The sequence below is a fragment of the Podarcis melisellensis genome, assembly GCF_964234715.1.
Source record: "Podarcis melisellensis genome assembly, chromosome: 3".
NCBI classification, from domain to species: domain Eukaryota; kingdom Metazoa; phylum Chordata; class Lepidosauria; order Squamata; family Lacertidae; genus Podarcis; species Podarcis melisellensis.
Window position 1 is genome coordinate 72,466,176 of NC_138530.1, and position 23,816 is coordinate 72,489,991.

The 23,816-nt window shown below is 40.1% G+C and overlaps 1 protein-coding gene across 4 annotated transcripts in view; it reads right to left on the minus strand.

The window, feature by feature from the left end:
- Positions 1-6,499: 6,499 nt before the first annotated feature.
- The window catches only part of PRDM1 (PR/SET domain 1), a 91,065-nt gene continuing 73,748 nt past the window's right edge, over positions 6,500-23,816 (minus strand). For all 4 annotated transcript variants that reach the window (XM_081904627.1, XM_081904628.1, XM_081904629.1 and 1 more), the window contains 5 exons: positions 18,159-18,278; positions 14,221-14,470; positions 10,661-11,706; positions 9,901-10,029; positions 6,500-9,663 (listed from right to left, as the gene is read on the minus strand). In XM_081904627.1, the coding sequence (XP_081760753.1) occupies positions 9,088-9,663; positions 9,901-10,029; positions 10,661-11,706; positions 14,221-14,470; positions 18,159-18,278 (2,121 nt within the window). In that variant the 3' untranslated portion in view covers positions 6,500-9,087. The remainder of the gene's footprint in view (positions 9,664-9,900; positions 10,030-10,660; positions 11,707-14,220; positions 14,471-18,158; positions 18,279-23,816) is intronic.

Genomic DNA, 23,816 nt, shown 5'->3' on the forward strand with positions numbered 1-23,816 from the left:
CCACTTTAACCACCATGCCTTCCTCAAAAAGTGAGCTTGTTCAAGAGTGGGGGAAAGGGTTAGCTTCCCTCACACTTTCAATACAAGCTCATGAATGAAGTTAAGAGATTCTGAGCATAGAACTAGGGTTGATAGTTATTGCTTTTCAAATGTGAGAGAACAAGATGTGTGGTCATCTTCTGTTTGCCTCACCAATCACACACTTGGTTTGAAGATAACAAAATGCTGAGGGTAGGTAGAGAGGAAGTTTTATCGAGCCAGTCTGACACACAGTTATTCTGCCTTTGAGAACGTGCAAGTAATGGTTGTTGTTACCATTGCCGTTACCATTGCCTTACATTTCTTTGTTATTGTTCAGTATTTTTTTTTATTTGGGATTTTTGCACACATTATTCCTAAAAGCTCAGGGTACATAACATTCACAAATGCATCATCAACATACTTTCCCAGCATTCAAGTAAAAGCATATTACATTGCATTGTGCTGGCTTCTTTGAAAATTGGAGGAAGTTAGTTCCAAAGCTGATGAGTGGCAACTGGGATGTTTGCTTTTGCTGTTCAGGGTGTATGACTGGAGAGGAAGTTTCTAATTGTCAAAAGAACTGCTTGCTAGAATTGTCAGCAAGAGCTCGTTTAAAATACCGCCTCTCCAATTTTGCAGGAATGTGAGATTTCTGTTCTATTTGTGTGTGTTTTTGTGAAGTGGAAGGATTGCAAAGCAACAGAAAAGTAATCCAAGTTCATAGGCGCAGAATGCAGAATGAACATGTGAATAAATTAGCATAGGTGTCTGCATTTGGAAATCATCAAGAGTGGCAAATATATGTAGGAATAAAGAATGATGCTCCAATTTCGTTATATCATGTTCAGGCAAAATCGAGTAATGCAAAAAGAAGCTTCCCTTTCATCATCCTCTCAAAGAACAGTGCTATGATCTCTGGTTTGGGAAGAAAATGTAACTTTTATTTCTTTGAGTGGTTCAAGATCTGAAGCAGGAACAAAGATGAGTGTCCAGTCCAATACCCATTTGTTCCTAAGTTACATGAAGTGATAGGCCACTTGGTTTCAGCACATTTTTGAAGATTCCAGCCCTCTAATGGCGTGGAGTATTTCTGGCAACAGATGAGAGATAATAAGTTTCTCTGGGATGAGTTGTAGGACCAGCTGTAGTTTTGATGTGAAGATAATGCATTTTGGAGAAGTGATGGAGGGGTGGAGGAATGGAGGGAGGACAGTGTCTGTTTCAGCCTGGAGCCCATATGTAGAACTAAAAAAGATGAAAATACCCAGTTCACTGCCTGAGAGTCAAAATCTTCTCCAATATTCACTTCAATCAGCATTGAAAAGTTTGCTTAAGAGTCCCAAGAAGTCTAGCAGCAGTTGTCCTGTACGGAAGAAGTCCAGGGCTCCCTCCAGATTGGTGTTTTCTTGCAGGTATCTTCTGCAAAATGTTCTTGGCACAATACTGGTACATTGCTGGTGGATTCCTTCTGCTTTAGTTTCTTCTGTGATGCTTTCCCAGTGTTGCCACGTTATTGCTATCTGGAGGGACTACAGCACAAGAAGACAAAACTAAACCCTGGCCTAAACTAAACACCTAAGGTTAAAAAGCTACAGGATTTCAGCAGCAAGTTATGGGAGATGCACTGATTGAATTTGGAGCAATCTGATTGAGTCAAAACCTTTGCAGGTTGAAACAGACAATACTTACATGTTCCTATTTCTCTCCCTATCCCAGTCATGGGGAACCTCTGACCCTCCAGATGTTGTTGAACTCCAACTCCCTACCCATTGGCCACACTGGCTAGGACTATTGGGAACTGGAACTCAAGAAACATCTCAAGTGCCACTGGTTCCCATCAACAGAACTGGGATAAAGTGAACCTACTGGTGGTTTCCTGAACTGGAAGAATGTGAAGAAGAGTAACCAGATAAAGAAATCGTTGATGAATCATAGTGTAGGGACCTCAGTTTGAAAGAGAAGCAGATGATGGAAATTACTATTATTAGATGAAGGTCTACCAGGCTTGCATGTTGAGCACACTGCTTTATGGAAGTGAGTTGTGGGCAACTTACACCCGCCAGGAGCAACACCTCAATGCCTTTCTTATGCATTGCCTCAGGAAGATTTTGGGCATCACCTGGCAAGACAGCAAACAAAGATGTGCTTTTCTGAGCCACATTCCCAGCATGTTTGCACTTTTGTCTTAGCAATGTCTACACTGGCTTGGTCATGTACACAGAATGGATGATGGCAAACTTCCCCCTTAAAGCTCAGTGGGGAGCTGGTTTCAGGCATTAGGCCCGTTGGCAGACCAAATCTACCTTACAAAGATGTCTGCAAACGTGACCTGAAGGCTGGCAACATTAACCCCACTATGTGGGAATCCCTTGCAGGCGAATACAGTGCCTGGAGACAGTCAGATTGTGTATCTACAGCAGTTACCAGAGAAGGAATGACTTCTGGGAGGAGTGCAGAAAGAAGAAATGCCATGGTGCACCTGTAGCAGCAACCAGATACCTTCATCTGCCCCAGCCGCAGGCACCGTAACTCTGAAGGCACACTTTTCAATTGTCTCCTGAGACAGATGGACAGCTGCCAACCACAATCACCACAACTACTACTAATGTCTTAAGGCCCAGTGCACAGGGCAGCATTCCCATTCCTGCCCACTGAAAAATACACTGAGTTTTGGCGATAACAAGGCTTACTAGGATGTTTCCTTACTCATCTTTGGTTGTTACCAATGTTAAGAGAAAAGGTAGAATATTGCTGGAAGTTTGGCAGAGCACTAAAAAGGCACTTTGGTTCCATATTACAATTCACCTTCCAAGGCAGCTTCTGGCAAACTGACTGACTTTATTGACTCACTTAATTTTATTGTAGAAAGGCACTTTAGGTTTTGCTGGGTTTAGGTTTTGTGATGAAGTCATGCTGTCAATATTCTGTGGTGATAAGTCAAGCACAGATTGTCCTCAGGGTTTCTGAAGGCAAATCAAAATGAAACTTGCCAGTAGGGGAGAGCAAAGATACTTCACACCCACAGAGACGACATGCACTCATTTTTGTAAAGGGAGGTTAGAACACGAGCCTCTCACTCCAGCTCAAAGGTCCTGCAAAAGCAATTCTCCATATGACTCGACTCAAAGAGTGTTTTAAAACCTCATGACCACACAGCATTTTAACTGCTTGCTCATAAGCCCAGTTTTCACTTTTTTAAAATAATAAAAAATGTACCCTTCCACCTTTCAAATTTGCTGACAGTTTGAGAAAACAAATGTCTTCTAACTGGGCCAAATAAGACTGCTCAGATGGGCCTTGAATAATTGTGTGTTTGTGTTTTACTGGTGGTGATGGGGAAGCTGATTAAAAATGAGGCAAATTCTGTCAGTTATTTATATCTAGAGGAGCACCGAGGCTTCATGTGGCTGCCTGGCTTCATTTTGCATTGACCATTTGATAGACAAGAGTACAGAAAGAGGATAAACATTAAGCAAACTCTCAATGAAGCAACTGTGGTACTCTTTACCTCAGTAGAAAAGAAAGTTCTCATTTTCTCAGGAGCTACACTGAAAGATACTCTATAACTGACTTCCTGAACCTGGTGCTCTCTAAATGTTTTGGCCATGCTCTTTGGAGCTGATGTAGTCCAAAAAATCTAGAAGCTGCCCTTTAAGAAACCCGAGGGTGGCTAATATGGATGACTCCTCCTGCTACAAATTTGCTGCTGGTCTGGTAGCCTTGCTAATACTGTTGGTTTTCTCCAGTTAAGTTTTACCAGTTGAAGAGACCCATTGAAATTAATGGTTCTTAAATTAATCATGTTCATTCATTTCCATGGCTCTGCTAAGTACAGCCAGCATTGGATACACCCCTGTGTTCCCAACCTGCCCTCAACTCAACTCAACTATTACTATCCCACTCGTGTATGAAACTTGTTTAGTAGGGGCTGGCATGGCGGTCCTCTTTGTTCTAGCAAGATTGTGGGTTCCATTTCCTCCCTAGGCAGGAATGATCTGTAGCTTATTTCCAGCAAAAGGGGGCTTGAGGACACCATGTATGCTCAACAGCCTTCCATCTTACAGCACCCAGATCTTCTGTATATAAACTCCTTTCCAAAAAAAGAATAACTGGCAAAGCACAAGTGAGCATCTATAAAACCAGTAAGCATCTTTATTACAGCACTGTGTTAAAGAATCTTCCATGAGAGTTGCAGAAACCTACAGTAGTGTTAAGAGGCAATTGATAATGCCAGGGCTTAATTTTATCAGCGGTGTTTATTACTTATACTGGGTGTTTCCGTCCAAGTCCAATCAGTCTATTAATTGCTTTCTTTTAATCTTAGGAAGGGCAGTGGATTTTGTTCTCTGGCTTCAGTTTTGACAGAACAGCAAAAGCAGCAGCTGCTGGCCCATTGCAGCCTGATGAGATTGCTGGCTCTAATACACTTTGCCTTTTGACTGTAATGTGTTTTATGAAACATCTTCTAAAGCTTACAAGTGACCCCAGGACATAACTCTCCAGCACTAATGTCTCTCTTTGCCAAGTAATGAAGTATGATTTATGGTGGTAATGGTTAATCTAAGGTGTGTGTGTATGTGTACCTGTGTATGTGTGTGTGTTGTTTTTTTATATAAAAAACCTGTAGAATATAGGAGTATAACATGCACCATTTGGCACATTTATGACAAAGGTGTTCTGGTTTTCTTAACTCCACAGTTTTGTGTTGGCAGTTTTTCAAATTCCTTAGACAGATGTTTAAATGAATTTAAGAGGACAGAGGAATACTTTTAAAACATCATACGGAGTTGAGTGTCTCAATATGAAAAGGAACATTATTCCTCTACCAGTTTAGATAGGAAAGGATGCCACATGGCCTATCCTGTTTTAGATCTGCTGTTAGCTGATAGAAATAGCAAATGTGGAATTAGCTTTGTGGGAAAAGTCCCGTTTATTATGCAGTTGAGACTGGTGCAGAGGGAAGGAAGTAAGAATGCTTCGTGACTCTCTGAGACTTAGCTTGTATTCACATCTAATTTCTTTAAAATGTATCAGGACTTGTCTGGCATGCAGAATATGGGACTATTGCTGTCCAGGTAGAAACCAAACTGCAATACAGAGAGACACAGAGGCTTTAGGTGTCTAATGTAACAACTTCCAAATGTTTCCCTCTCAAAGGAAAATATACAATTTTGAAGACGCTTGGCATATTGAAAGCCCATTGGAGTCTATAGTACTTAAGCACAATGCATACCCAAGAGCAAAGTTATCAGAAGACTGGTTTGTCATGCAAAATGCTTTAGAAAACCAAAGCCCATAAAGGGTGAGGGTGGGTGGCAGGGAACCCAAATACAGCCTAACAAGAGCAGAGCATGTTCAATGGCCACACACACACACAAAATCCCGAAATGTCTTTTGTGCGGCAGGGGAGAATGGAAAAGCAGTGAGAGGGCATGGAATTGTAGATCTTCACAAAGGAAATAGCTTGCTGGCTGAAAGTCTGAGTGGAAGCTCATTCCACAGTGCAAGGTTTTGTTCCGGCTCTCCCTTGTATATACTAATAGCAAACTCAAGTGCTATGCCCACCTGGGTACTCAGAACTTTGTTAGACTTGAAGGTTGGGGAGGGAGAGTTGCTGTGGTCTATAGAAATTTTATTTTCTCTCTTCAGGCTTTCTGTCCAGTTGTGTGGGGGCTGAGAGATCCAGTGGGCTTCCAGATGGCTCTGGGGGATTTTCCAGTTGATATGACTGGCACTTCTGTCAAAGCCCTGGTCGATCTCTGGAACATCCAAATGGCTCACGTCATTGACATGAGTGTCTCTGAACACCCTCGCCCACTTAATGGAGCCTATTCAGGATTGCAATACCTCAAGGACCACCTCACTCCCTATAAACCAACATGGTTATCATCTGAGGCCCTTCTTTGGGTGCCTCCGTCCAGAGGCCCAGAAGGGGGCAACACCAGAATAGGCCTTTTCTGTAGCAGTTCCGTTTGTTGAATGCTCTCCTAAGGGAGGCTCGCCTAGTGCCTTCATTACATATCTTTAGGCACCAGGCAAAAACATTTCTCTATAACCAGGCCTTTAGCTGGTTAATGTTCTATGGCCTTTTAAATGTGTTTGTGGGAGCAGGGTTATTGGTTTCTTTTGTTTTGTGATGCATTTTGTGTTCTCATTTTGTATTTTTATGTTGTGAACCACACAGTGATCTTCAAATGAAGGGAGATAAAAGCTATAACAATGCCTTCTGTTTGCCTGGGCAGAGCTATGTGGGGAAACCTCTTAAGTTTTGCTACAGGGCAAAGGTTCCATCCATTGTTTTGCACACTTTTGTCTGTGGTCTCATCCACCCATTGGCATGTGGCTTCAGGAAGTTCCCCCACAAGGTAATGTGACCATCCGGCTGAGAAACGTTCTTAACCTGTCATATACCTTATGTTACTGAGAAGTGGAAATGAAATACCACAAGTTATCTAAGAAATGGAGCTGACTCATTGGGTAAAGCAATGAACATTTTATATTTAATTTACATTTTGACATTTTTGCACATAAATAACAATGTAAACCAGTACGTAAACATAAGATAGTTTGTTCTAGCAAAGTAAAAAGCCTGTTAACTTTGGTCAGAGCCTGTTCTTTAAAAAAACCAACACTGATTGTTGCTACATTCACATGTAAAGGTCCTAAACTGAGAGAAGATTGGACATAAAGGAAGCAAATTTTAAAGCTGATGCATATAAATCTTTGTAAAATTTTGTATCAAATACAGGAAAGCACTACAGGCAATTAATAAAAGCAACAGTGTGTCCAGTCATAGTAGTGGTACTTTGGTTTATCCTACAGTTAAATCCTACATTTATGAAACATTGCTACATTTAAATATGTTTGCCTCACAATTTACGGGAGCAGAAATGTAATGAACAGTAGCCCTTCCTTCAAAAAAGCTATATTTAAAAGTTTTCCTTGAGCTACTTTTAGACCAGAGATATGTTTGGTATCTTAAATAAGAAGGCATTAGATTGATATCATTTCTGAAACAGTCTAACTCTTTAAGACTATGTTGAGATAGGAATGTATATACATACACACAGTAGAACAGGGTGTAACAACGCTGTTATTTTTTCCCTCCGTTACGTACATGTGATCACGCGATCACCTTTTAAGAAGCAGAGGAAACAATGGCAGACTTCACTCGACATTTTAAACAGCTCTTCCTACCCTTTACCAATCTGTATTATCTCAATCAATCTATTTATTGATCCAGTCAACAGACTGCACAATAAAAACAAATTACCATTCTGTATTATATTTATACCATACATAGGTGAGTGAGATTTTGTTTTTCCCCCAGCAACGATTTCTTAAAGTGTTCCCCCCCCCCTCCACAGACGTGTCTTCTGCAAGAATATGAGAGGGAGGGATAGAAGACTCAGCCACATAATCTTCACAGAATTCTGTGGGAATTTTATAATATGTGGACAAATAGTTTGTGAGTAATGGTTTGGAGGATTAAGACTCGGAATTACAATTACTGATTTCCTTAGCACAGTAGCATGGGCTGGAGGCTGTTAAGTCATACCTTTGGAAGGTGAAGCAAGCTATGCAAGTAAGATTTCATTATAAGGTTTGTCTCACAAACTTAAGTGGTATAAAATATACGCATGCACACACATACATGGTATATTGGCATAAATATCTATAAATATACATGTATTCTTTGCTACACCTTGTATGCCGACATGGTATCTTTGGGCTTAGCAAAACAAAAAAGATTTACAAAAAAGAAAAGAATGTGCCTTCTATCTTCTCCTCTGCACATTTTGGTTTGTTCTCTAAAGTAGCAAAGCATTAGATAAAACAACATCTTCTGCACCACTGGACACACTCAATGAGGTAACTGTTGTTCAGCAACTTTGCAATGCCCTTTTTATCTTTAATTAAATTAACCACAAAACGTACTAATACAAATACTGAGCAAAATCTTGAGTCATATAGGGAAAGGGTGGGGAGCCAATAAAGTATGCCAAGAAAGGACTTCTACCCAAGGAAAGTAGATAGAGGGAATGGGGTTGGGGGAGATCTGGCACATCTTTCCCAGGGAGCCTAGGAATCAGATTCCCCCCCTAGTACTTCACTGGCAAAAATCTCAGCAATACTCTCCTTTCAGACAGCATCTTTGGGATATTATTCCTTGCATATGTATACAAACAGTTTGTGAGAAGAAGAAAATAAGTGATTTTGTAATACTATTGCTCTCAATGTCAAGGTATGCAACATGTTTGTTTAGAAAATCTATTTGATGGATTATTTCTGGCAGATGATTTTACTTTCCTATTCATCTTAGACATTGAGGTACTGTAGACAGAAAATCACCGCATCACTCTTTTCTATCCCTATACCAGTATGGCGTTTTCCTCTTGGCTGCTGCATACATTTTGGGGAAATTTCACAGTTCTACCCACTTTGTTCAGTTATACAGCACTGTTCTAACTGGAGGAAACTCTAGTATTTACCTTTGGCAAAACAAAAACCTAATTTCTAAATCAGGAATGTAACATTCCCCCCCTTTGCTTCCCCATCAATCTTAGGTTGCTGGTTTTTAATTTGCTAAACAGATGCACAGGAAGAAATTATACAAAGAATGGCCACAAGACAATATATATATATATATGAACACTTATATTCAACCTTATAATGAAACTTCCTATCATTGTGAATATTTTCTATCTATTGCTTTGTTAATGGTAAATTGCATAATAAATTATTACTGGAAAATGATTATGGATAAAAGATTGTCTTTTTTGGAAGTAGCAGAGGTAATACACAGTCCTTGCCTCTTTTCATGCCCTGAGAATACAACTTTGGAGTTCCTTCTTTCAAATGGAGTAAGATAAACTACTGTAAGCCAAGATTGCTTTGCAGCATTGACACTATATACAAGCAATTGCTACAGGCACCCTGACTTGCCAAGTCATAAATTAAAAAACAACAACACAAACCACTTTGCCATACATACGAATGCACATGCAAGTATGCACATGTGTACACACACACACTTCTCTCTCGCACACGCACACCCCACAGCATTTAAGGGTCCATTGGTTCAACTGCTTCTTGCTTGACCTTTATAGGTACCCGAGGTAGTGGATGACCTTGAGGCAACTTCACAATTGACATATCTGATGATTCGTAAAGGTTACATCCTGAGGAAACCAGCCCATTTCCCAGGTTCCTCTGCAGCGATGCTTTAAGAGTAGCTCCTTCCATCTCTCGTTTAAGCACAGCAAGTATTTCTTTTTCTACTATAGATGCCATGTCAATGTTGTCCTCAACATCGTCCAGCCTGTCTGCACTGTCACTAATGTCAAATTTCTCAATCTCTTCATTGATCCGGTTGAGGTCCTCTGTCGAAAGGGTGGGTTCAGGGACAACAGGGCAGTTGCCTTTCAGGTGGACCTTGAGGCTGCAAAGGTGGATATAGCTCTTGTGGCAATGGATACACTTGTGTGGGCGCTCTCTGGTGTGGAGCCGTTTGTGCAGTTTCAAGTGCACAAACTGGGTAAATTTAGCAGTGCAAAGCTTGCACTGGTAAGGCTTCTCTCCAGAATGTAGCCGCAGGTGGGTCTTCAGGTTGCTCGTGCTGCTGAATCGCTTGTGGCAGACCTGATCAGGGAGGAGAGAATGAGAACCTTAGAAGAAAGGTGGTAGGTTGCTCTTTGAAAATGCATAAGTAATTCTGAAAAAGTGTCATCCAGTCTTTTTACTTTTTCATTTATCTCCATTTAGAAAACCACAACTGACAGCAACAAACAGTTGTGTGTTCCAGTCGTGTGCTCAAGTCTGCCTCAATGTTATTTTGCACCCAAGTCATGATCTCATTATATACTAATTGTGACATACCTGACATTCATGGGGCTTTTCTCCTGTGTGTACCAGATAGTGCTTTTGGAGGTGAGCCAGCTGAGTGAATCCTTTATTGCAAGTAGTACATTTGAATGGTCTTTCTCCACTGTGTACTCGAAGGTGAACCTTTTAAGAAACAGAACATTTATTATACTTTCGTAATAGCTTCCAAGATAGTGTGTTAAATATCCTAATCTAATTATTGAGTATCTAAAATACCAGGCACTGTTGCTTTTATTACTTTTGCCCAAAGTTGCACAATATACAGTTAACTTGGATAGGCTTTAAAAAAGGCTCCCTAAAAAGTACGTTTTTTAAAAATGCAGCAGTGGAACTGTTCTCTAAGTTTCTAGGGATATTTTACACTTATTGATGATCCAACGAAGAACACAAATTAAATCTGGCTATTCCATGGATGCTCTCACTTAGCAGTTATCAGAACAAAAGCCCCACAAGGAATGAGAATGAAAAGATTATGTCCACTACATGCTAAAATCAACTTGTTCAATTGTTGCAGGGAGTTATCATTTGAAAATGTCAAAAGGTAATTAAACCTCAAAGGTTTATTAAACCTCAAAAGTTATTACCACAATATCAAGATACTATACTAAAACCAACATAGGTGATTAAAGCCTAGAAGAAACAGGTGCTTAAGAAAGACTTTCCAGAGAGACAGTAACCAGATTGGTTTGGGGTTTTGTTTGTTTGTTTGTTTATCCATGAGGTCTAGAAATGATATTTTCCTTCAAACGCCTACCTTCAAATTAGAGAGCTGACCAAAGGTTTTGGAGCAGACATTGCATTCATACTTTATTTTCCCGTTCTGTTTCTTCAGTGGGTATGGGAGGGTTTTGTAACCAGTCATGTTTCGCTTGCTCTTGATAAGATTCATGGCTTCTTCACTGCTGGTGGCAGCCAACACTGCTGAGGTAGGTTTAGGTTGCATTATGTGTTCTGAAGTGGCCGCTGTGCCCGCTGTGGGCGATCCACTAGTTGGGCTACATGGCTTGTCTTTCATACTGGCAGCTGCCCCTGTGATAGAGAAGGCACTGTTATGTGCAGGGATGAGGAAGTCCCTTGGATGGTCAGGTTGCAGCAGCTGTCGGCTTCCATCAGATGGCAAGGAACTTGGAAGTCCTGGAGAGGAGTTCAGCATATGATTGGGGATGCTTCCTCCACTGAATAGGCTGCTGTAGAAAGGATACATCCTTGGAAAGAGGTTGAAATTGTTGATGCTCATGCCATATGGTGGTAACAAAAATTTGTGGTAGGGAAAGGCTTGTGGGAGATGGCTTGAAGGTGCATACCCAGAATATGCCCCTAATCCTTCTGAGTTATAGAGTCCATTCAAGTAAGGATAAGGTTCTCTGTGCTCTTGAGTCATAGAAGCTAGGGGTGAGACTGTAACTGGGCTGCTGTGAGGGCTTGAGCTTTTCAAACTTTGGTCTGGACTACTTCTTGCTGAGGGGCTTGGTGTGGTAGAAGACTGGATAGGTGAGTGGGCAATGTAACTTGGCCTCTCAATCCTATAAGCCTTCAGGTAATCTTCAGGGATGGGCGGTCGGATTGGGTAGACAATACGAGGATAGAAAGGCTTTTCAGGACTACAATTTTTTCTCAAGCCCTCCAAGTCTTTTTCTTGAGTATGTGGATAAATGTGGCTATAAAATAATTCCTTTCCTTTGGGATTACTGGAATCAGTTTTCAGGATTTCCTTCACACTGTGCTCTCTTCTGGGAACAGTTTTTAGATAAAGTTCATCTTTGTCATTAGCTGGCTGCTTTGGATTAACATGGCTTTGTGCTGAAATATAAAAACAAGGCAATGAATTTTTAAGGCCAATAAAGACAATTTACAGACATTGGTCATTAGCCTCTGCCTTAAAACACACATATAAATAGTCATTCCTAGGTATTTGCATTGGTGGGAGGACTAGCACAGCATTATACTCAACAGAAATAAACTCAGTAGCTACTTATTAAATCCTGGGTGATTATCATGATCCAGTCGGTTCATTTCTGCTACATTTGTTCTAGTCTCACCTTTCTTGTATATTACTGGATTAAACTGATTACAGAAAACACAGTAGCACCTGATGCATACTTTGTAGATAACTAGGCAGCTTACTATATACCTTTCTAAGGCAAAAGGATTTGGCTGTTCCAGCTCCTTCGACTGCTTCTAACGAAAACAAACAAGTTTCAACACTCATCACTTTAAAAGGTGACTGAGTGCCTTGCAATCAGGCATGAATAACAGAACTATGGATGAGACACACAGGAGGTGCTACTAAAAGCAAAAAAAAAAAAAAGACTATTGTAGCTCCTTAAAGACTTTGTTGATTTAGCTAATAATTTTGTAAATTTATTGTGGCATGAACTTCTGTGGACTCATACCCACTTCCTCAGATGCAGGAAATGAAATCTTACTAGGCAGGTATACATAAAAGAGAAAATTGAAAGGTGGGAACTGAATGGTAATAAGATGCAAAAATTACAATCAGTGATAATCAGAGCTTAAACAAATATTAAGTAGGCACACCTTTTACAGTAGCAGATTGGTGATAATTGCTTCAACATTGCTAACTACATTAAAACTTGTAGTGAGCGAAAAAATACCATTCTCAAATATACTGTCACTGGTAAACTAATTAACACATGTAGTGTGATATATAACCCCAAAAGGGGTAGCATTGAACTACTTGATTCAGTTGTTACTGTTACTCTTGTCCAAAATCTAACATTTTGAATTAGGCTTCATACCTAGTAATACACACAACAACCCTGTGGGCCAGTAAGTGACTGGCCCAAGTTCATCCAATGAACGTCAAGATTGCGTGGGGATTTGGTCTCCCCTGATCTCACATGCCCTAGTCTAATACTATAACCACTACACAACACTTGGTCTAGAGTTTGCTAGTTCCACATTTTCCTAGAAGCATTGGGGGGGGGGGAGTTATCTTCCTATTTTATTTTATTTTATTGCTTTTGATCAGCTAGCTCTTCATTAAGCCAGCAACTTAGAAAAAAATTCAGAGGAACATATCAGAGGAACAGATGAAAAGTGATGTGTGTATGCCCACATGCATAGCAGAAGAATGGAGTGGTCGATGTGGAGCTATTAGACAGACAGTCTGCCATGGTCCTATCAGCCTTCTGGCAAAGTCTTGTCAGAAAGGCAAGAAGTTAAAATTATCATTTGTGGTGGTGGTGGTATACACACCCACCCACCCACCTACCCCAAGATAAATATCAGAGAGAAACACAACACTCTTAGATAAGTTACAGGAACCAGAGCACGTTTCTGCTGGTTCACATACTGGTCCAGTATGTTCACGCTACATGCAGTGAAGTACTGAAGTGAGGCTTTTGTGGTCCCTTCACAACATAAAGTTCAGCGTCATTTGTGCAAAAATCCTTATTAAGCCTACATCCTCGTCTATAAAAAGCACCTGCTTCCTGCACTCCACAGACTTCATAAACTAAATTTAAGCCATGGTTTCTACGAGTTTTCACTCTAGGCAAAAAAAAATACTGTTCCTTGTCTTAATACATACAGATCAACTGTAAGGTTAGCATATCTTCATCACAAGTTACACCCAATCTGAGGGGCATTTTTACCAGTATAGCCACTTAGTGCTCAATGAAACAACATAAATGGCAAATGTACAGTGAATCATTTTCTGCCCAGATCTAGTTTAAAGAACCTTTCTTTTGTGGACCTCCTAGTAGTTGCCTGAGAGATTTAATTCTAATTCTTTCCCCTGAGACCTTGAAAAATAGCTGTGGGCGTGCAGAGTAATTTCTTGAGTAAATGCTGCTGAACATTTTGAGTAGTGGATTTTAATAATGCTGATTCACATTTTTGTTCTAAATAAGGCACCTGTTTTGTGAGATGAATGAGAACCTAGAAGTTCTGAGGTAAAAGAATTTCCAGACAAGCTAAGAATGGAGATGATGTTTATCGTTACATCATTCATGACCCATTTAGAAACAAACTACGTTCACAACAAATTCTGCTGAGGTGTTTGGCCATGATCTAGAACCACCATGAGTGTGCTGGGTGACCTACTCTGGTTACCAGGAGGGTGTCAGCCCTGTGGTCCTGATCCAGGTAGAGGCCCCCAATTTGCAGCCTTCAATTTGCAGAGGGGGGGAAAGCTACTATCTTCTCATGTCAAGGCCCTAAATTATAGCAAACTTCATGATAAATTTTGTGTGTAGTTTGGCCTATTCTGCAGGTATAATGCATATTTTAGACACACACCCCATTGTCAAAAGACATTATTTGCATGTAAGTCTGCTGTAATCTACTTACTTATATTCATCACCAGGTCTCCAGTGGAAGGATAGTGTAACCTTTCCGCAAAGTCCCGGCAATACCACACGAGCAATTCCTGGCCAGGTGGTATGGGTTTGATAGTATAAAAGTAGACATCCATTCCATTCTGACAAGCAGCCAAGTTCTGCTCCTGAACGGAATGTGCTGGGTTTACATAACGCATCCAATTGCTCTTTTCCTCATTAAATCCATCAATGAAGTGGAGAAGCTCACCACCAGAATATATCTGGAAAGAATGGAAGATAGAAATGTAAGGTATAAATGGAAAAGAACCCTTTTTTTAAAAAAAAGGCAATGAAATATACTAGTGGATGGTAAGTACCCTTTATAGAATGTAGGAGATCATCCAAATGGAATATGCTTTGTAACTTTTTTCTGATGCCATGTGTTATTTTGATGCTTAGCATTCAAATGAAAGCATGCTACTTAAAAATTCAGTATTCAGTGCCTCTGCTTTAAGACTCTTGGACTGCTGGTCAACAAGTGGGTGGTATTATTGACTTAAGGTCTGACTGTGTGCTTGCAATAATGTGGTGAGTCACTTTTGTAAAGACTGATTAGCATGGTTATGTCACAACCAATTCCTTGCCCTTGTCTTCCCGCCCCCCCCCCCCTTATGGCCTCTTTACTTGCTGTTTCCTACCATCACCACCCAAAGCTTTAAGCTACGCAAATATCAACCACCCAAAGTCCTAAAGTGACACTTGAGCATACTTGGAATGTAGCCCTTTTGTTAAAGGGCTGGTGGGATAAAGTGAACTGTATTTCGTATATCTAACAGGAGATCTGGAAGTGGGCCAGATTGTGACAGCAAGAGAAATATTTTTCTCTCTCAGCTGGTATGTTTGAGAAAATATAACTCTACAGCATTTGATGGAAGAACAAATAATGTACTGATTCGATATATCCTTGTTTTCCAGTGTGCATCTGAGAACATGAAAGTGAATATAGAAAATCCCTGACAAAGCTGTACCTGTAGACTAGTGTAACCTTGCTTTCAGTTTACCACTGAAACTATGGCATAGTTAACTATAGTTAACTGGTAACTATAAGGTTGTGAGGTTTTTTTTAAAAAAAGTTTCACCAGTCATCATGTTCAAATAGGAAATATTTGTTTTTCCCCTCTTTCCTGCCTTGTTCCAAAGGGCTCTGGGCCAGTGACAATATGCATCCTTGTTTCATTTTACTTAAAAATAAAATCCCCATGAAGTAAGTTAAGTGTCATAGATTAGTGTAATGGCTGAGATAGAATTTCAGTTTGGTTTTCCCATGTCCGAATGCAATGTTGCACCATTTCCCTGTGCTTTTTGACATGCACGTTCAATTTCTTCTGAATGCTGTTTGATGTAAGAATCGACTGAGAAGTCATTAAAAAAAAAAGCAGCAACAAAAGCTGGCCTTTTAACACAGGCAGTAAACACCAGAATCACTTTCTTACTTCCTGTCATTTGAGGCTGAGGAAATACATGTGGCTTCATCAAAGAAGCTTGAGAGATTTTGCGGTGTTTTTGTTATGAGAAAGATGGAACAAAGCCTGAAGAATTATGCACTCAAGAGGAGTTTGTTAGCTCCGATTTGCAAGCTTCCAGGAACTGAGTTCCATTGATGTACACTTCTATTACAGATAGAAACTACTTTCCGAAGTTAGACCAAGTGACTTCCAGTCATCTTTCCAGAGCTAGTAGAATTTACTGTATTGCTTTCTTCAAAACACACACATCTCACTGCAGTAAGATCGAATGGCCTCATAAAACTTTATTTTGCCACCTCACCAGATTTCCGTGTATCGTGTGGAAGATTAAAAATGTGCTGAGTCATACTGTAGCAATTACAAGAAATGACATCACCCTGGAGTTTGCACAGCATATTCATGCCTTCTCTTTTTAGAGGGTATATTTTGAATGGAACATTTATGCTTACATACAACAGATGTTCCTGTTCCTGCCAGCCAAATCAGGATGTCTTTTATATGACATGTGGGAAATTATCTTCCACAATTTCCTTTGCATGTGCAAGACTGTTTTCAGGCCCTTAGGAAAGAACCTTTTCTACTTGGAGAGTGTGTGAAGCAAAAGAATAAACAAAAGTAAATACCAAGACTTTTCAGAAGGCACATAACACAAGCATGATGTTAGCTTCCTCAATGAAAGTCTGGAATAACATCCTGTTACATAGTCAGAATCCTCTTGTAAGATTTGTTTAATTACTTAAATGTGCTAATGACTAGTCTGAAAGCATGCATGCTTCTAGGGTGAGGCCACAATATTTTCCTGCCTGAGATGAAGGAAAAAATGGCACCCTACTCCATTCCATGTACTGACGCATGGCATACAAAAGTCTACCCTTCAACACCTCACCACTGCTCTCTGCCCCTTAGCAATTGCCGCCTAAGGCTGCTCTCTTACTGTGTCTAATGGTAGGGCCAGCTCTGCACCCTTCTTTAGTTCTCCTGATGTGAGTCCTGAAAGGACTTGATGACAGATGCCAACTGGCATCTCCCAGTGCATGAGATTCCTTAAAGTGTATTTTATTGAAAGGAGAACAGAGAATCAAGTCACACTTGTTTCTATTGAATCATTAAGATGTAACAAAGGAAAACATGGAAACAATGTTTAAACGGCCAGCTTTCACAATGACATGTGATGTTGGAATGATCTGATACGTGGCAGACACTCAGATGCAGCAGGACAGTTTCCTGCTGCCGCCACACAAAGGTTTAAGCTATGCAACTATCCCCCACCCTGAATCCTAAATTAAAACTTATTTGTACTTGGAATGCAGCCCTTTTGTTGAAGGATTGGGTTGGGTAAAGTGGATTGAAGTTGGTATACTTTAGTAAGCCTCTAGAATGGAAGAAACCTGACAGCTTTGACATTAGACACTCGTGTCTTTGGTAATTTTCTTCCTGCAGCCTTTTAAAAAAAGAATGATGTGTGTTGTTGTTTTTTAAAAGCTAAATTCTTTTTATAATATTTATTGCGCTAAGAAGTGACATCTTGCCTAAGGCATCACAGAGGCACATACTGTATCTGATATTTTAGCCCAGGGATGGGGAACGTCTGGCTTTCTGATGTGTTTCCGTTCTAACTCCCATCAGTTCTGGCATAGCCAGTGGTCATGGATGGTGGGAGTTGTAGTCCAACAACTTCTGGATTTTTAACCTTACAACAATCCTGTGAGGTAAATTAGATGAAGACAGGTGTAGCCTACATTATGTCTCCAGATATTGTTGGACTACAGCTCCCATCATTGGTCATGCTGGCTGCAGCTCTTGGAAGATGGAAGTCCAACAATATCTGAAGGGTACCACATTGCCTTCCCCTGGATTAAGAGACAGGGCCTTGCTCAAATCTATCTGGTCAGTGAGTGTCCAAGCCCAGTACTCCAGCCAGGAAGTGTTATTTCCCTTTATCACAACTATTAAATAAGGGCATCTTGAGACAACAGGCTTGGCAGCATTTTAGGAAGTGGCCCTACTAACTTGTGCAATGGAAGACAATTGCAATAGTTCAGTACCTCAAAAAGTAATTCATCACAGAGTACGAGATTGAGAAATATTACTAATTAGTCTGAGAAACATTCTAGGGTAAGGTTCATAGTGAAATTAAGGGATAGATGATTAAAAAAAACAACAACTGGCACTGTATAGGATTGTGAATCAGCAAGCTTTAAAAAAATCTGATCTAACAATGAAGTATTGTAGGACAAATAAAAAAGATGCTTTATATCATTCTCAGTTCACTCAGTTGTATTTCACTCAGCGTATGTTCACTCAGTTCAGCTGTATTTCTGTTAACATACTGCCACCTCAACCATCACAACTTAAGCAGGTGTCAACACTGAAGTGTGGTTTCTTTTCAGTGGTGCTTATTTAACGAACTATTTACGCATAACCATTAGTTTTTCCTACTTACCCGCCAAAAATACTTTCTGTTTGCATCCTTAGGAACTGTGCCATTGGTATAGATTTCACCAACCAAGGGTCCAAAGCGTGTTCCTTTGGGGATAATGTCTTTGCTAATAACTCCAATAACCTGAAAGGAAAAGAGCACATGTCAAACCATTTAAATAAGTTTATGCGTTCACACAGGAAAAACAGTTTGATACAAAAGTGCCCTACACTGTTATTACAGGGAAGCAGTCAATGTAAAGGCAAGGGATCCCCCACCCTTCTTTTCTCTAGAGTGGGATTTATTTCAGCACTTAGTGATGTTGCAAAACTATAATCTTTTGGAAATAGCACATACCAGAAAGCATTGCAAAGGTGAGTAGAATTTGTTTATCTGTTTCTGTGATCACCTGACAGTATGACATGAGTACTGGCTCACTCTCAAAGAACTTATAGGTGAATGAACTATAAAAGTGGCCTTAGGAGATTAGAGAGAGAAAAAACTGAGAAACACTGGTGACCAATGGTCTAACTGCCTGATTTTTGCATGGAAGAACTCAGAACTTGAATGCGACATTGAGATGCAATTATCACATGCTATAATACCCATTAAAAAATGAAATTTCTGTGGAGAAATAAGAGTCCAATAAAGCCTGCAGACATGACATTTGAAATCTACCTTGCTAGTTACATATTTATGTTTATAGTCCTGGAATTCTGATGACACCCAGCCCTGTTTCTCTGTTAATTTGAGTCAGGTGTCACAGTGCAGGTCCTGAACCAGTTCTTGGATGCGGTGGTGGGCGGGATGAGGGCCAATAAAAGCTGGAGTGGAATCCTAACAAGATGGAGGCTCTGCAGGTGAGTGGTTCATGGATTCAGGATCTGGGCCTGGCTAGAGTTGCACATCCCTGAAGTAGATGTTTTATAGCTTGGGGTGCTGCTTGATCTTTGTCACTGGAGGCTCAGGTGACTTTGCTGGTCCAGAGTGTTGGTTACCACTTTTGGTTCGTGTACCAGCTATGCTCTTTCCTGGACAGAGTCACCCATGCACTAATAGTAGCCTCTGGATTGAATTATTGCAATGTGCTCTATATGAAACTGCCCTTACAGTTGGTATGGAATCAGCAGCTAGTGCAAAATGTGGCAGCTAGGATACTTAGTGGAGCTTCCCCACATTGCATCTGTGCTAAAAGGCACTAGCTGCCAATTCACTACTGAACCAAATGTAAGGTTTTGTCACTGACTTGTTAGGCCCTGAAATGTTTAGGATGAGGATCTCTGACAGAGTGCCTCCTTCCTTCCGCACATTTCAGTCCGTTCACAGAGATGGTAGGAGGATGCCCTTCCAATTTCACTGTGCCCATTAGAAATGCATCTGGTGGTGACCTGAGAAAGGGTTTCTCTGCAGTGGCCCCCATGCTGTGGAATAACCCCTCCTTAGAGACATGGTGGGCATCTGCAATGGTGGTATTCTACCAGTTCCTGAAGATATATCTATTTGTGAGGTCGTTTCCGAGAAGCGATTTCTTAAATATCAGTGGTATTTCTGTTTTAATGTCTGTTTGTTTTGTTGCTTTTATCTTATAAACTCCTTGTTGTTTTACAGTGAAAGGCAGTATATAAATGTTGAAATAAAAAAATGTGCTCTACCCAGTGAGCATAAATAAATCTTACACCAAATGTGTCTTAAATCTAAATAGTATAGTCACTGATCATCTTTGGATGCAGATCTTTAACTTTCTTGATGTGGATATGATCAAGGAAAAACAGAGTCACTATGGGAAGTGTAAAATATAATAGCACTTCAGCTTCCTCCTTACCAGTAATTAAACCATGCACCCCAAAACAGGAATAAGGTCATTATTTATCAGAAAGGCATGCCTGTCAGTATCTCCTTTACAATACAGTGCTTAAGTAAAGGGGCTTTCCTCTCATTCTTTTCACCTCCACTAAGCCTGCTAAATTTTAATTTGCTCTCTATATTGTATATACCAACAGAGTCAGTAAACTAGGAAACATGAATAAGGACTTCAAAATACTGGTGTCTGCAGCTTGAATGGAAAGTGGGGGATGAATATAAGACATTTGTTCCACAGACTTAGTAAACATTCATGTTAAAGCTAATGAGTCATGTTCTTCTCACATTACTAACTAGTTTCATTATGTCTGCCAAAATAATGAAAGGACAAAATTGCATTATGGATCCACTGTACTTAACTTGAAAATAGGCATATTAACTGCAATGTAACATCCCAGTATGGCCTCTCCCTTTACTCAAGTCTACAGTACTTAAATTACAGTGTGCAATTATTAGTGAATGTAATATATTCAACATTTTGCAAAATTAACTAGCTTTTGAGCCACAGTTACTATCTACTGTTTTTATACTGGAAGACCGGAGGCAACTCTCTTGCTTTATTTTATTTTTATTTATAGAAAGGATTATTGCTTCATGGGCAGGCAGCAAAGGTTTAACTTTCTGCATCCTTCCCGTGCCTGTAACTATCTTCCACCTGGTCTTTGAAGAACTTATTCAGAAACGAACACATCTCTTAAGTATTCAGATATGTTACACTAAACGTTTTCAGATAAAGGACATCTAGCTGCTTGAGTCTATAATTAGCATTATTCAACAGATCATACTGTTGCCAACCTTCCTGCTTTGCCAATTCTTTGTGCTGACACACACACCCCACTAAATACTCCACAGTCTACCAGCTAAACTCTTGAGGCCCTGTCTCTACTACAGAAACATAATTTTACTGGTATGGCTTCTCAAAGAATTATGGGAATTGTAGTTGCACGATGCCTGAGACTTCTCTGATAAAAGTCCCTGCCCTTCCTGCAAAACTACAATTGTTAGCATTCTCTGTTACAGCAGTTTACGTCGGCAGAGTGGAAATACCCTTAACAGAACAGAACAAGAACAAACACTGAAATGTAGGATTCTGCCTGCCATGACTCTGACTGGAGAGTTTGTAGCTATTGTTTCATGTATGTTTTCAAAGTCTTTTTTTTTTAAAGTCAAACCAGTTGTGCATCTGCACTGAAAACAGAATGAACAGGGACTTTCAAAAACAAGTAGAAACATGCCTAATGACTGTGTTTATTTTTGTCATTCCCGTGCATTTTTCATAGAGAGGTGAAAAAGGCAGATGTTCTTCTTGCTTTCCCCATCTTTCTTGATTTACATTCTGTTAAACTTTCAAGAAAAGTTCACAGCCAGCATAAGACGTGTACTTGCAGTTTGAACGTAAGATAGGTCTTTGCTCTTAATGCAGTTAACACACACACACACACACACACACACACTGATATCTTTTAAGTTTAATTCAAAGTATACTGAGGTTTTCAGAACGTCTAGGAATCAGTATTACTTGGAACTTGTCAAATAGAAACAGTTTGGGGATTTTTGTACAGTCATTCAAAGCCTGCATGCCCCAACAGTATTTTATACTTTGCACTATGCCCTTTGGAAAAATGACTGTGTGATATCATATTCCCATAGTGTGTGCATATGGAGGAGGGAATAGGCAGCAAATAGGTGAGTTAAGCCTATTGGTGGCAAGGGAAATGAGGACAGAGTAGAATGTTTGCATCTTGCTCAGAACCCTTGCCAATTTAGACCATACTGCCTGAAGGATGCAAACTCTAAACAGAAAGGAAACACACAACCTTCCCAGATTTTTTCCTTTTAAAAAATCCCATCCTATAAAAGCTTCTCAGGTGGTAGATTATTGCTTGAAGCAGAAAAGGTAGAACGAGAGAGAGAGAGAGAGAGAGAGAGAAAGCTACGTCACTTTTTGCCATTCACTTCAAGGGCGGTAACCAGCAGGTGCCCTTTACAGTTGCATGGCATTCCAGAAGGCAAGACAATACCATCAGATGTGCTTTCTGAGAGGGAAAAGCAATACAGTGGTGCCTCGCAAGACGAAATTAATTCGTTCCGCGAGTTGTGTCGTCTAGCGATTTTTTCGTCTTGCGGAGCGCGGATTCGCTGGGTATTAGCGGCTTTAAGAAAAAGGAAGCAAACTCACAAGACGTTTTCGTCTTGCGAAGCAAGCCCATAGGGAAAATCGTCTTGCGAAGCAATGCAAAAAGCGAAAAACCCTTTCGTCTTGCGAGGCATTCGTCTTGCGAGGTACCACTGTACAAGTGTATCCAGGGCTGGGAAAGTGTGCATCAGAAAGATGCATGAAAAATGTCTTGTCGGCAAAGGCCTATTTTACTAGCTTCTGTGATACCTTGTTACCACAATATTTACTGTAAACAGCACGTACCTTTTTCACAATATGCAGAATATTGTCATAGTTCATTAACCAGTAATTAAGCAGACGTTTTAACAAATATATTTTAGAACAGCTATATCTAAATTGTGGTTTCTAGGGATTTAACAACAGGGAAAAGCTTATAGTACTAAAACAGAGATTCTGAATGTTACAGTACTTCTGTATACACCCAAGTTTCTGCCCAAACTGGGGAAAAGTCTTTGGCTGGGGTTCACAAGAAAGTTCATATCGTGATGAATTGGCCTATTTCATGACCATATTATTGTTATTAGTCATCACAGAGGCCTTAGGTTGTACACAAACACCAGAAAAATACTCCCATTACAAACCAAAAGACAGAAATTGAAGTTAATTAGGCCTTATTGGCTACTCCAGGCATAAACTGACATTTCACACTTGTCCACAAGGTGTCATTAGGCACACCTGTTTTATAAATGACACTGTACAAACTGAGAACATCAAATATATGACAGACCCTGTAAAAACTATATAGGTGGCTCTTATGAATGTTAAAAACCCCTCTCTAGCATCTGTTTTCTTCCAGATTCTCATGTCAATCGTTATAGCATATATTTTTTTAAGTTCACTACATGGTTACACTTTAACATTACCTTACAATGATAACAGATAAGCACATTTTCTCCTCCCCCCCTAAAGCAAGGGTGAGGAATTAGTCATCCTCCAGATCCTAGTGGACAACAAGTCTCATCATCCTTAACTATTGGCTAGGGCTGATGGAAACTGAAGTCCAACAACATCTAGAGGGCCAGTTTCCTTATCCTTGCTCTAAAAATACAGCCGCGACATCAACACCTGGAAACATGCATACCTCTCCCAACGAAATATTTTTACACTTAAATACTACCCAATTATTCCCTCAGTGCTTAGGAATTACATACCTGAAGTATATAAAGCCAGAGTTCCGTAGCACTAAAAGGTGGAGTTAAAGTGTTTCCCTGCCTAGTGAGTTTAACATGGTATGTGGCATAACGATACCAGCGTCATCCTGTGACAGTCAGCTGAAAGCCAACTACAAAGAGAGAGGCAGCTGTTTCCTTACTATCAGAAAGCAACAGGACCCCTAATATTCCAATTCATCCTGGTTTGTAAGAAGATCCTTGCTGTGCTTTTACTAGTACTTCAGGTATACAAGCTACAGAATTACTTCTTTACTCAAGTGGTGTTTAAAAGGCCCTTTAAAAAGATGACACATTTTCGGAACTCAGGAAGAAAACAACTGTTGGAACTGACCAGGGTCCTAATGAATTATTGCCGGAGCTACTGTATGCCTTCTATAAACACTTCAGTGTGCAGTTGAAAAGATTCAGTTCTCTCGTTCTTCATCTGTCCTGACAGAAGCCACTTCCAAAGATACTTTATGGGCATCCCTG